Below are 14,140 nucleotides of genomic sequence, written 5' to 3' on the forward strand. Positions count from 1 at the left end.
TTTTCTCTTATAAATAAAAGTAATAAAATAGCTGGGTGCAAATCAAAGAAAATGGCTCCCTACAAGGAAGCTGGGTAGTATGAATAAAGCTAAACACTGTCCTCACTACTCTGCATCTATGGAGTGACTCTTTGGGGACAGTTGTACACCACCCAACAGTCTTTTCCAACAATACAAACTTCCCCCCTCCCCAACACTGGGAATCCAACCCGAGCCTTGAGCTTGCTATGTAATCACTCTACCATGGAACTGTATCCTCAGCACAAGTGAGCACCATGAGAAACAAGAAGGTCCTGCTCTCACCTCTCGTCCCCATGGCCAGCAGCAGGCCTCAGTCAGTATGTGCTCAGGAGATACAGATGCATAACCCTTTTGGGGAGGACACAATTTGATTTAAGAAATACCTCTAATATGTATGGGCCATGTTTCTACTTGTTGACCCTATACCTGATTTTAGCACATTTTAATTTTATTTTAAAATTCTGTTTTTTTTTCAGCTTGCTTTTAGACAATGCAAAATAATAACTTTCTCAGGTTCAAAATATATGTGCTTATTTTATTAAACACACTCTTTTATGCCAGGCATGGCGGCGCACACCTGTAATCCCAGCAAATAGAGAGGCTGAGGCCAGAGCATCTCAAGTTCAAGGTAAGCTTCAGCAATTCTGTGAAGATTCTCAGCAACTTAGCAAGACTGTGTCTCATTAAAAAAAAGAAAAGAAAAAGAAAAAAATCACCCTTCTACCATTTCTTTTCTTCAACAGGCTCTTTTGGTTCTGAGTAATGCCCTAAGGGCAAGTGTCAGTTATGGGGAGCTCTTCCAAGGCAGTCAGGTGACGAGGACTTACCAATGTTAACTGAGTCTTCCCAGTCTTCCAGCACTTCTGTGACAACCAGCACATAGACATACGTCCTGTGCTTCCTCTCCTGGTTCTGACAGACAAAAGAGAAGGGTAGAGGGAGAGTTTTTCCTTGGAGAGCGAGATCGCAGAAACACACTCTTATGCACACGTCCAGAGAATTTAGACATAAAGATTCCTTTCACTTTTTCCCATCCTACAATCATGGCCTATTTAAAACAGGTTACACCTGAATTTTGGGCTATGAAAGTTAACACTTTACACTCACTTTTCCCTCTCTTCCCTTAACTGCAACTCAAAGGAATGTTGAGACCTCTCAAGAAAAAGGACCATGAGCCAGGCGTGGTACACCCCTGTAATCCCAGCTACTCGGGATGCTGAGCAAGTCTGAGGCCTGCCTCAGCAATTTAGCAAGACCCTCAAAATAAAAAAGGAAGAGGGCTGGGGATGTAGCTCAGTGGTTAAGTGCCCCAGGTTCAATACCCAGTACAAAAAAACCCCCAAACAAACAAACAAAAACCATGTAAATGTAACTAAATACAACGCCAGAAAAGAGACTATGGATGGCAGGAACGCCACAGAGGTCTCAGCTTTGGTGGCCCCATCAGACTGGCTGAGTATGGCAAGCCTCCCCTTTTCCTATGAACTCTGCTCCTCTCTATTCCCATGACTTCTCAGGTCCTTCACTTTCTTTCACTACCACAGCCAATTTTCCTCCTATACTACAGACACTTAACTCATATTTTTCTTGTTTTCTCTACACTTATCTCCCCTCCCTCACACCTTAGGAGAAGAGGAAAAAAAGTAGATATGGGATAAATAATGCCTAAAATTATTTTAGCTTTTTGGACATTAAAGGATTTAAAAAGAAAGAATAGTGCCTGGCGCTGTGGCACACACTTGTAATCCCAGCGGCTCAGGAGGCTGAGACAGGAGAATCGCAAGTTCAAAGCCAGCCTCAGCAAAAGCAAGGTGCTAAGCAACTCAGTGAGCCCCTGTCTCTAAATAAAATACAAAATAGGGCTGGGGATGTGGCTCAGTGGTTGAATGCCCTTGAGTTCAATCCCCATATCAAAAAAGAAAGAAAGAATGCTATTCTCTGCTGTGCTTTGTTTGATAATTCAGGAAAGCAGAGCTCTTTCCCAGATTAGGAATATGTGGTTATTAATATACCATTTGTACCAAAGAGGTCAAGAGACTTACCTCAAAAATTCCAACTAATCTTCCCAATGTCCCTTTTACTCCAGCCTGAAAAAGGAAAAAGAAAAATTAACACAGACATTTTTACGTTGCTGGTCTCACTGAGTCTTTTTGAGCAGTCTAATAAAAACCAAAAGGACACGCTGGCAGAGACTCCAGGGCTGAGTAGGCTACACCAAGGTTTCCTACATGTTACATCTAGACTGGTCACAGCAGGGTACATTCTGGAGAGGAGGAGTTCCTGTTCCTCTCATCTCTCCTGGTCTCTCTCCCCACTAAATGCTGGCCAAACAAGTAAGACGATTAATCAAGTCAATGAAACTATATAAAAATACAGTGAGGTATTTGCTACTTATTCTTTATGTAACACACATACACTGAATGCCTGAGCTAAGCCAGAGCAGTGTCGTGCCAGAGGTGCGCAGAGAACAGTTCGGGCACGACCCTCAAGAGCAAGACCCTCAGTTGGCTGGTTTGTGGCTCTCTATATACAATATACCAGAAGATAATGCAGGACCCCCCCAGGACCTCAGCAAAGCCCAAGCCAACAAACATATAAACATGGTAATCCTAGTGCAGGGTATTGGGCCAGACATGTACTGAGTGATGTGACCAAGAGTGACAGGAAGAGGGCCAACCTCAGAGATTATACCTTCCTAAAATATAATTTCAATCTTCCACCAGCCCTTTCAAATTTTAGATTTATGTCTTTCTTCCTCGCTCACTCACTCTCCCTCATCCCCATGCCTTCTTTTAAAATACCTTTGTATTTATTCTTATGTGCTGCTGAAGATCAAACCAAGTATCTCACATGTGCTAGGAGAGCACTCTACCGCTGAGCCCCAGCCCCAGGCCATCATCCCTATGCCTTTTAACTTCACTTTAATATAGGGTCTAGCCAAGTTGCTGAGGCTGGTCTTGAACTTGTGATCCTACCTCCCAAGTAACACTAGGCTAGATTTGCTTCTTTCTGATGCACTGCATGTGGATTTTTTTTTTTGGTAATGGGGACTGAACCTAGTTCAGGACAATTTACCACTGAATTAGAACCCAGTCCTGTGCTGGGGTTGTGGCTCAGTGGTAGAGCACTCACCTATCATGTGTGAAACACTGGGTTCAACCTTCAGCACCACAGAAAAGTAAAATAAAGGTATTGTGTCCATCTACAGCTAAAAATATTTTAAAACAAAGAACCGAAGTCCTTTTTATTTTTTATTCTGAAAGAGGATCTCATTAAGTTGCTGAGGCAGGCATTGAACTTGCAATCCTCCTGCCTCAGCCTCAGCCTCAGCCTCAGCCGGGATTACAGGTGTGTACCACTGTGCCTGGCGACAGGTGAATTTTTCATGAGTGTTTTTGCAATAGATAAAAAACATGTCCCCAGAACAGATGAATTTTTCAGTCTATTCCAATTCACTAATTTTCTGTTCAAGTGTATGCATTCCAACCTATTTCCATCATGTATACTTTTGTTTCCATGAAACACACATACTCTCTCTCTTGAGGTGCTAGGAAATTGAAACTAGAGCATCCTAGGCAAGTGTTTATATTTTGAAGTACTGGGGATTGAGCCCAGAGGCACTCTACCACTGAGCTACATCCTTAGTACTTTTAATTTTATTTAAAAATATTTTTTTAGTTGTAGATGAATTCAATACCTTTATTTTATTTTTCTGTGGTGCTGAGGATCAAACCCAGTGCCCACGTGTGCTAATAAGCAAGTGCTCTGCCACTGAGTCACAACCCCAGCCCAGCACTTTTTATTTTACTGAGATAAGGTGTTACTAAGTTACTGAGGCTGGCCTTGAACTTGTGATCCTCCTGCCTCAGGCTCTGAGTTGCTGGGATTGCAGGAGTGTGCCCCTGTGCTAGGTAAGTGTTTATTCTTTTAAAACATAAGTTATTCCTTCATTTACTCGTTGAATGCCTTGAATATAAATTTAAGTTCCATGCTACAAAATCCTTCATCTCTGATTAATTCCTCCTGCACTAGTTAAGGCTGCTTTCCCCACACTCTCCAGGGCCAGATCATGGCAGAGTCATCTAGGTGATATGGGGCACTGCAGGGAGAGTCAGGGGTCAGAGTCAGGCATGGCTCTGTCCTTTGCTGGGCAGGGCACCTGTGTTCTCTCTCTGCCTAGGCTCAGGTCTTTCTGAACATCTCAGCTCCTGGTGTCCTTTCATCCCACATCCCATTTCAGGAGGCGCACTTGGACTCCGCTCACTCCACGGGTTCAACCACGAGCCACCCAAGGCCAGACAGGCTTTGTCTTTTCTTCGCTGTTCTGAAATTCTGTTTGTGATTCATAAGTGTTCACCTTCCTTTTGGATAAGACTATTTAGTCTTTTTGGCAATGTCTTTTTTTTTAATATTTATTTTTTAGCTTTAGGTGGACACAATATCTTTATTTCATTTTTAGGTGGTGCTGAGGATCGAACCCAGTGCCTCACGCATGCTAGGCCAGTGCGCTACTACTTGAGCCGTATCCCCAGCCCTGGCAATGTCTTTTTAGCTTTTTATATTTATCTCTATTTTCTGGGAGCAGAAGGGATGAGAGCTTTGTAAAGGCGAAGAGCCTCTGGAAGCACCTGGGTAATGCTATAACTTGTTTTCCATTTCTACTGCCACTTTTTTTGGGTAATAAATTAAAAACTAAGACAAAAACACTTTTTCTTTTTTGGGGGGGCGGTACCGAAGAGTGAACCCAGGGGCGCTTCATTACCAAGTCTCACATCCCAGTCCTTTTGGAGACAGGGTTTCACTAAGTTGCTTGGTGTCTCGCTAAGTTGCTAAGGCTGGTCTTGATCTTGTGATCCTCCTGCCTCAGCCTCCTGAGCTGCTGGGATTACAACTGTGCACCACTGTGCCTGGCACAAAAATACCTTCTAAACACAATGCTCAATAAGTTTGTACAGAATGAACAAAATTTTAAATACTCTAAAATTCTTAAGAGATATTTAATAACACAATAATAAAAATGGATTGAAAGGCCTAAACTGGATGACTTACATTTTGACATTAATTTCTGCTAATTATCTGTTAAGGAATTTTGTTCCTCTCTTGCCAACATGCCTGCTTTCTCACTATTTTATATCTGTTCCTTATATCCATGCACCCTGGTGGGTTTTAATCTACCTGAATAAAAATGTCTACCTTTCTTTACTTTTATTGCTTGTCTTACATTTTTAGAAATAATTGCTCTTCAAAGCCCGATAAAACTAGCTTTACCTCAGGAATTAGTCAGTGACGCTGCCTGAAAGAGGCGGCACAGCTGGCAGGCACCCGACTAGAAAGCCCTTCTCATCATCTCTGGATTCAAGCCACCTGTGCTCGGGCCCCAGGGCCTGGGCAGAGAGCTGCTGCCACAGCAGGGGCATGGGGGGGGGATAGAGTGGGGTGAGGAAAGATGGGTTTATAGAGGCCACCTTCCCTTCTCCCTTCTGGAAAGTGGAATATGTTCTCTGTAGCAGCTGCTGCCCACCTAATTTTTTTTTTCATGAAGAAGTGAAAAATTTAGAAAAGGAAACAACGTCCAAATTTTAAGGGTACAATCAAGTTATTATTATGACAACTCAATATATTCAAAACTTTTAATAGTAATTTATGCATTCAACACCAATGATTCATTGTGACAGAAGCATTTGGGTGAAATATAAAAGCACCTTTCAGAAGTATGAAATAAGTATATTTTTGTAAAATCTACTGAAAATCAAATAATGTTGGCATCTGTATATGAAAATTTCAGTGGCATTTGTTTACACTTTCAACTTGTAGAAACTAATAATAGGTTTTTTATAGGGTGGTGCTCTGAATTGAACCCAGGGCCTCGCACATGCCAGGCAAGTGCTCTAGCACGAGGCTACGCTCCCAGCCTTCCTTATGACAGTTTTCTTTGTCCTTTCGTCTTTCAGACTTTTAGACTCATACTTAAGGGATTTACTTGGCAGAAATCTATTTAAAGTGATCCTACCACTTAGTCTACAATAAAAAGCAGAGAAATATTCCTACATTTACCGGTTTTCATATTGTGGGATTTGGCAGTTTCCTTAAGGAGAGATCCGGGTTGTGGCTCAGTGATAGAGCACTTGCCTAGCATGTGAGAGGCACTGGGTTCGATCCCCAGCATCATATGGAAATGAACAAATAAATAAAGGCATTGTGTCCATCCAGAAATAAAATTTGTAGTGTGTGTGTGTGTGTGTGTGTATGAAAGAAGGTTTCAGAGTAGGAGTGTGGTTCAGAGGAAGGGCACGTATCTAGCATGCCTGAACCTCTGGGTCCCCTTCCAGCATGGGGGAGTCAGTGTAGCCATGGCGCTCATCAGGAGCAAGCCCCCTTGTGTGCAGGGTCCTCCTAGACAGGGCTCACTTGAATCATTTTACTTTTTCACGATTCTGGACCCTGAGTCCAACTTTTATCTCCTGTTCTTTTTCAAAAGCTGCCATGTGCAACCTGAGAGTGGGTTATTTTTATCTCTCACATGATTCCTGCATGCAGGTCAGGATAGGTGTCAGGGTCACGGCTGACAGATATTTGGCTCAGGCATTTGGGGATAAGATTTGATTTAGGGTATGTATAAGTTTGGTCCAGTTAGTCTGCTGGTATGGTTTTGTTTATCTGAAATCATATGAAAGCAATTAAATTTCAATTTTATGTTAAAACCCCATAATCCAGAGAAGGGATCTGTATTTAAAAGCTAACAGTGAAAATTCAAAATAATATAATCTATTCGTCATTATTTGATCAAATGGAGGAAGTGCTTTCCCAAACCTCAAACTATAGAGTATGGATTCTAGAATTTCAGATCTAGGTAACAAAAACAATCTCAGCAACTTCCTCCCACCTTTGGGCTATACTAGAGATTAAGCCCAAGGGTGCTCTACCATGAGCCACATCCTCAGCCCCTTTTCATTTATTTTTAATTCTGAGACAGTCTTACTAAGTTGCCAGGGTAGCCTCGAATTCTCAATCCTTCCTCTGCCTCAGTCTCTTTAGTCACTTGGATTACAGATGTGTGCCACCACACCTGGTAGCTGCCTTTTTTTTTTTTTTAAGAAAAAATCCTACTCCTTTTCCTTTGGGGTGTTTTATTATTAGAATAAAATATTTACCTGGGAAGGGCTGGACTGACTGGGGAGACCCTCAGCGACCCTATCTTCCCTTGTGCACGAGCTCAGGCAAAGGCATGAATTCAGTGGGCCTAAAATGACTCCATAAAGAGCCCTGGCTTTGCTGTTCAGTTTGGATGAACACAGGATGGATCCTCATTGTCTAAAACCAGGTTTTTCCCTCTGTGGTGGACACTCTGGCTGCCTCATCAACAGGTACTGCCTGCCCTCCTGGCTACCTGGAAGACTAAGATTCCGTTCGGGCCTGGGCTCCAGCACACCTGGAAAAGGCATCTTGAGTGGGGGCACTGGGAATTCACTCCCTCCAGACACAAGTTCAGGGGTGCTTCGTATGACCCAGTTCTGGTCAGCAGCTCCTGGGAGAATGTGTCCTGGGGACTTGCAGAAAAGATTTCCCACCATGATAAAGACACTGCACAAAAGAAACCCTACACTTCTTTGCTTCTCAAGTGGGGACCTGAAACTTGGAGCTGCCCCAGTCATCTTGTGATCATAAGGGGAAAGTCAAAAGAATCAGCGAGAAGCCGACGAGCCCTGGGACTGCGGAGCTACACCATTATGGCCACCTTTGGACTTCTGTAGAAAGATGACCATGGTGCAGAAGCCACTTTGAGTCAGCAGAAAGCTATTACTTTTGATTTAAAGGACAGCTCTCTGAGGAAAGCTAAGTATCCCCAAACAAAAATTCTGAACATTCAAGGAGGCTGAGGCATACAGCATCAAAACGTCCTCTGTGAAAGCTGCGAGCCCAGTCCTACCAGAGGACCGCACAGCGACTCTAGTGCAAGTGCTTCAGTGAGAAACCCACACACAACAATAGGGGGTCTTCAGTGCACCTGTCTGGCAACTGACAGGCTTGGGGACCACTCAGAAAAGTTCAACTGAAGAAAGGTAGAGGTAGATGGGAAGCCAATAGAGGTTCATTAGAATTAAATCATAGGGTTTTCTTTTAAAAAATAAATATTTCAAATATCAAAAAAGTAAATAAAAAAATACTCATGTTGCCACTGCACCAAATAACACCTTTTGACACACATGAAACCCCTGTGTACTCTCCAACTCCTACAGGTGGCAACTAATCATCCCAGTGACTTGGCAGGCTGAGGCAGGAGGATTGCAAATTTGAGGCCAGCCTCAGCAACTTAGGGAGATCCTCTCTCAAAAAAAAAAAAAAATAAAAAGGGCTGGGGATGTGGATTGGTGGTTAAGCACCCCTAGGTTCAATCCTCAGTACCAAAAATAAACTCCTGTGTGTTTTTATACTTTTACTACTTAGCTATGTATCCACTATTAACACTATATGGTATATGATACATGTAGCTCTAGTTAATTCACTTTAACTGCTAAACAACTGTGTTTTATGAAATTACCATATTTATTAATCCATTTTTAGTTCTATCATTAATATGCTTTAAATAAACCTCTTGTAGATCTCCTTATCATGTGTGAATTTCTATAAAACCTACATTAAAATTCATATTTCTGAGACACAGGGATAAGTATTTCCAATTTTCCCAGATACTCAGTTGCTCTCTGCAGTATATCAACTACAAAACCAGCCACCATTCTCCACCTCTTCTCACATCTGTGTCCTTTGAAAGGTGATTTTGCAGCTCTTCGTATCAAGAGATAGAATCTACTTACTCACCCCTGATCTAGTCTAATCATGACTTGCTTTGGCCAACAAAATGAGAATGGTGTACCAGTTCCAAGCCTGGGTCTCGAGAGGCTTTGCACTTTCCACGATACCTGCACCGGAACTCTGCCACTGGCATGTGAATAGGCTTGAGATAGCCTCTTAAAGCGTGAAAGGCCATGGTGTCTCAGCTGAGCAGCCTACAGCCAGCCAGCCTCCAAACAGAGAGTACAGCCAGTACAGTCAGCAGAATTGCTTACTTGACCCAGAGCTGGCTGCAGACATCTGAATAGTCCAGCTAACACCAGGAGCTGATCCATGGGTATCTAAGAATTAGTAAATACTTATTGAGCTGCATTCCCAGCCCTATTTTGTATTTTATTTAGAGACAGGAACTTGCAATCCTTCTGCCTCAGCCTCCCAAGCTGCTGGGACTATAGGTGTGCACCACTACACCCAGCCTTTGAGAGAGTTTTATACTATGACTCAATTATATTTATTCTCCAGTAGCCAAGGACCTAGAGATTTCAGAATAGAGCCATGGGACACTATTCTGCTTTCCTAACCTAGTTGTTAATTTATGTACTAATAGCACACATTCTGGTTTGTTTGTTTGTTGTTGTTTTTTTTTTTTTTTTTTTTTTTTTTTGGTGTTAGGGATTAAACCCAGGGGTGCTTTACCACTGAGCTACATCTTCAGAGCTTCCCGTCCCTTTTTAAAAATTTTTGAGACAGGGTCTTAACTAAGTTGCTCAAGGCCTCAATAAATTGATGAGGCTAGCTTTAAACTTGTGATTCTCCTGCTTTAGCTTCTCAAGTTGCTGGGATTACAGGTGTGTACCACTGTGTCTGGCTTTCTTTTTGTATTAGTCCTCACAGGTTCGTCTATTTTATTAAACAAATAATTCTGTTACTTTTGGCTTTGTTGATCATTTCTATTTTTCCTACGATTTCTGTTCCTTTTCTTCCTGTTTCCATCCTTTTATCCTCTTTGGGAAAACTCCTGTTTTTTCAGGCCTCTTGAATTGACTGCTTAATATACTTAATGTCTATTTTACTTTCTAATATAATATCTAAGGTACAAAGAACCAACTGAGCTGCATCCCAGAAGTTATGAAAGCAACTGTGTCTGAGAGCTTTTGTAGCTGTTCAGTTACATCTGCTAACTAATTTCTATTATGAATTGTGCTTTCCCTCATGGATTATTTAGAGTATCTTTTTCTTTTCAAACATGTTTCTCTATTAGGTTGGCTTTCTTGTTGATTTCTAATTTTTACTGCACTGTTCAGAGTATATATAGCATATAATATTGATGCTCTAGATTTTATTTCTCCCCAGTACTGGGGATTAAATCCAGGAGCATTCTAGCATGAGCTACACTCCAATCCCTTTTTTTTACTTTTCTGAGACAGGATCTTGCTAAATTGCCCAGGCTGGCCTCGAACCTGACATCTTCCTGCCTACTCTTCTAAGCAGCTGGAACTAGTTATGTAAGACAGCACTCAGGGGGATGCAATGGAATTTTTAGTACTTCATTACTTTACATAGGATTAGTTTTTATAACCCTTCCATTTGTGCTTAAAAACCTACGTATTCTTCTTCTTCGTTTGGTACAATAGCTCTTGACACACCTAACTTCCTCAGTCTTGTAAATGATGTTATTCAACCACCGGTAGTCTTTTTTCTTTTTGGTACCGGGGATTAAACTCAGTGGCACTTAACCACTAAGCCACATCCCCAGCCCTATTTTGTATTTTATTTAGAGACAGGGTCTCACTGAGTTGCTGAGGCTGGCTTTGAACTTGAGATCCTGTGCCACTGCGCCCAGATTTCTTTTATGTCCCTCTAATTCCTTCAAATGTTTTTGACTTAAATTCTATTTTCTCTAATATTACAATTACTATCCAAGTTTTCTTTTGGTTATGACTTACCTGATATATCTGTTAATTAACTGTCAACAACTTACATTTACTGTGATTTAACCTGCACACAGTTTTTTAATACTGATCCATGTGAAGTCTCTTCAAGAGGAGAAACAATCTAGTTCTTAAATTTACTTCCAGACTACTTGCATTTATAAATTTGATGAATTAAGAAGAAGCTGCTAAGTGGCACCTCAGCCAGACTGTCAGAGACATCTAAATTCAGCGGCTTCTTGCAGTTTAATAATTGTGGACTTGCTAGAGGCAAGGGCTGTGTGTGGTATTTGCTGAAGCCACTGTGAGCTTTATTAGAGTCAATGGAAAGCAGGCTGTGGAGGTGCTTCCTAATGACTAAACATCCTTTCCTGGAATGTGGAGCTGGATGTGGAAAGCAAATACAACTGTTTTGGAAGACTCTTCTGGACTCAATTCATTTAGCAGAAGGCAATTGGCTCTTATCCCAGTAATTCAACCTCTATTCAGGGTTCCAACAAAAACTAGTTCAAATACAGTAGTATATTCACTAACAGGATAGATTCTAATCTCTACACTTAGCCACTGAATTAACTACTCATCAATGGGTAGTATTCAATTATGTGTGATAACGGCTAATGTGCATAAAAGACATCATATTTTCTTTTATTCCAGTTTTTAAAATGGTTGAAAGGCAATTTAGGGATAGTTACTTGCACTAAAAATGTTCTAACAGCAAGGTACCTTTAAATTAGGCTCTCTTAGTAAGTTTAAGATATCAATTATTTGACTAAAGAGTGATTCTTTTTTATTTTATTTATTATTTTTAATTAAAAAAATCTTTTTTATGTTTTGGGTACTGGGGATTGAACTGCAGGGCAATTGACCATTGAGCCACTTCCCCAAGAGTGATTCTTTTTTAAAAGCCACAAGTGTTCTAGATAAATCCTACATAGAAATGACTGAATTTATAAAAACAAGACCTATTTGCAATCAGGGGATGAGGGGGTCACACACTTATTGAAAGATACACCTTTTTAGTATCTTATGTCACAACCTTAGAGAAACAAAAATACTTCTATCATTACTTCAGAATCAAAAGAAAAGAGGATATGTAATTCTAAAACTTAAAAAAAATATGATGGTAGACTGACAATGCATATTATCTCCTCTTTCCAGAACCCCACTAAAACAGAAGTAGGAGAGTAAGAAAGAAATTCTATCATATAAAATGTTCAATTAAAACCACAAAAGGCCCATAATCCTAGTTACTCAGGAGACCAAGACAGGAGGACTGCAGGCTTGGCGTCAGTGAGACTCTGTCTCAAAATAAAAATAATAATGGCTGGGATGCAGCTCCATGGCAGAGGGCCTGCCTAGACTACGAGAGGCCCTGGATTCTCCCACAACGAACCAACCAACCAACAGACAGACACAAAAGGCAGACAGAGAAGACAAAATAAAGAACAAAGAACATGGATGGTGACTAGAAAACAGTATCAAACATAGCAGATACTAATCCAACTATATTAATAATTACTTAAGCAACCATGGATTAAATTCATCAATTAAAAGAGAATGTCAGGGGGCTGGGGTTGTGGCTCAGTGGTAGAGCTCTTGCCTAGCATGCATGAGGCACTGGGCACTGGGTTCGATCCTCAGCACCACATAAAAATAAGTAAATAAAAAAAATAAAGGTATGGTGTCCATCTACAACTAAAAATATTTTGGGAAAAAAAAAAGAGAGAGAATGCCAGGGGCTGGGGTTGTGGCTCAGTGGTTGAGCATTTGCTTAACATGTGTGAGGCAATGGATTCAATTCTCACCACTGCATGTAAATAAATGAATAAAATAAAGGTCCACCAACAACTTAAAAAAAAAAGGGCTGGGGATGTGGCTCAAGCGGTAGCGCACTCGCCTGGCATGCGTGCCGCCCGGGTTCGATCCTCAGCACCACATACCAACAAAGATGTTGTGTCCGCCAAAAACTAAAAAATAAATATTAAAAAATTCTCTCTCTCTTAAAAAAAAAACTAAAAAAATACATATAACTTAAAAAAAAGAGAGAGAGAGAGAATGTCAGGGTGGATTAAAAAACAAGACCCACCTATATTCTGTTTATAAGAAACTCAATTTAATTATAAAAATACATATACATCAAAAGGAAAGGGATGGAGAAATATATACCATGCTAATACTAGTCAAACGAAAGCAAGAATAGCTATATTAATTCAGACACAGGAAACTCCAGGGCAAGGAAAGTTATGAGGAATAGAGAGAGGCATTATATAACAACAAAGGAGCCAATTCTCCAAAAAGACATAATAATGCCTTATGTGCATGCACCCGATGATGGAAGATCAAAAGATACACGGCGCCAGGCATGGTAGTGTGTGCCTGTAATCCTGGCAAGTTGGGGATTAAATTTAATCAAATTTACAAGAACAGAAAGCACACAGTGTATGCTCTCAGACCACAATGGAATTAAAATGAAAAATAACAGATAGTTGGAAAATCCAAAACATTAGGAAATTAAGCAGTCTACTTCTAAATAACACAGCAAAGCAGAAATCAAGAAAAATTTTGAACTAAATGAAAATAAAAATACAACTTATCAAAACGTGAGAATCAGCAAAAGTAGTGCTTAGAGGGAAAGTTATAGTATTAAATACATATGTTAGAAAAGAAGAAAGATCTAAAACAAATAATCTAAGGGTCTAGTGGCACATGCCTATAATTTTAGTTACTTTGGAGGCTGAGGCAGGAGGATTGCAAGGGTTTATTTTATGTCTTTTCTTTTTTGGAACTGGGGATCGAACCCAGGGCTTCACATAAGTAAGGCAAGCACTTTACCACTGAGCTACATTCCAGCCTGGAGAACTGCAATGCAGGCCAGCTTGAGCTACTTAGTAAGACCCTGTCTCAAAATTAAAAAATAAAATAAAAAGGGCTGGGGATATTGCTCAATGGCCCAGTGCAATTGAATTCAACCCCCAGTACCACTCACCAACAAACAAAACCAAAAAATTTCTACTTTAGGAAACTAGGGGGAAAAAAAAAGAGCAAAATAAACCCAAAGCAAGCAGAAGAAAAATAATGAAAGCTAGAGCAGTAATCAATGAAATTGAAACAAAATATCAACTAAGATAAGCTGTGGTTCTTTAGAGAATAGGCATAATTGATAAGCTGCTAGCCATGCTAATTAAGGAAAAAGAAAAGACACAAATTGCTAGTATCAGAAATAAAAGATGGGATACCACTACAGATCCCATGGACAGCAAATGGAAAATAAAGAAATATTAAGAACAAGTCTGTGCTCACAAATTTGATAACCTAGATGAAACGACCAATTTCATGAAAGACACAATCTGCCAAAACTCATACCAGAAGAAATATAATCTGAAAAAGTCTGTATCTAT

The 14,140-nt window shown here is 40.5% G+C and overlaps 1 protein-coding gene across 1 annotated transcript in view; it reads right to left on the reverse strand.

Moving 5' to 3' along the window:
• The window catches only part of LOC308650064 (diphosphoinositol polyphosphate phosphohydrolase 1), a 106,120-nt gene that overhangs the window by 10,870 nt on the left and 81,110 nt on the right, over positions 1-14,140 (reverse strand). Inside the window, exons 3-4 of the mRNA XM_081295991.1 lie at positions 2,064-2,108; positions 849-933 (exon numbers count right to left, since the gene is read on the reverse strand). Coding sequence (XP_081152117.1) covers positions 849-933; positions 2,064-2,108 — 130 coding nt within the window. The remainder of the gene's footprint in view (positions 1-848; positions 934-2,063; positions 2,109-14,140) is intronic.

This window comes from Spermophilus citellus (assembly GCF_964194105.1).
Source record: "Spermophilus citellus genome assembly, chromosome: 5".
NCBI classification, from domain to species: domain Eukaryota; kingdom Metazoa; phylum Chordata; class Mammalia; order Rodentia; family Sciuridae; genus Spermophilus; species Spermophilus citellus.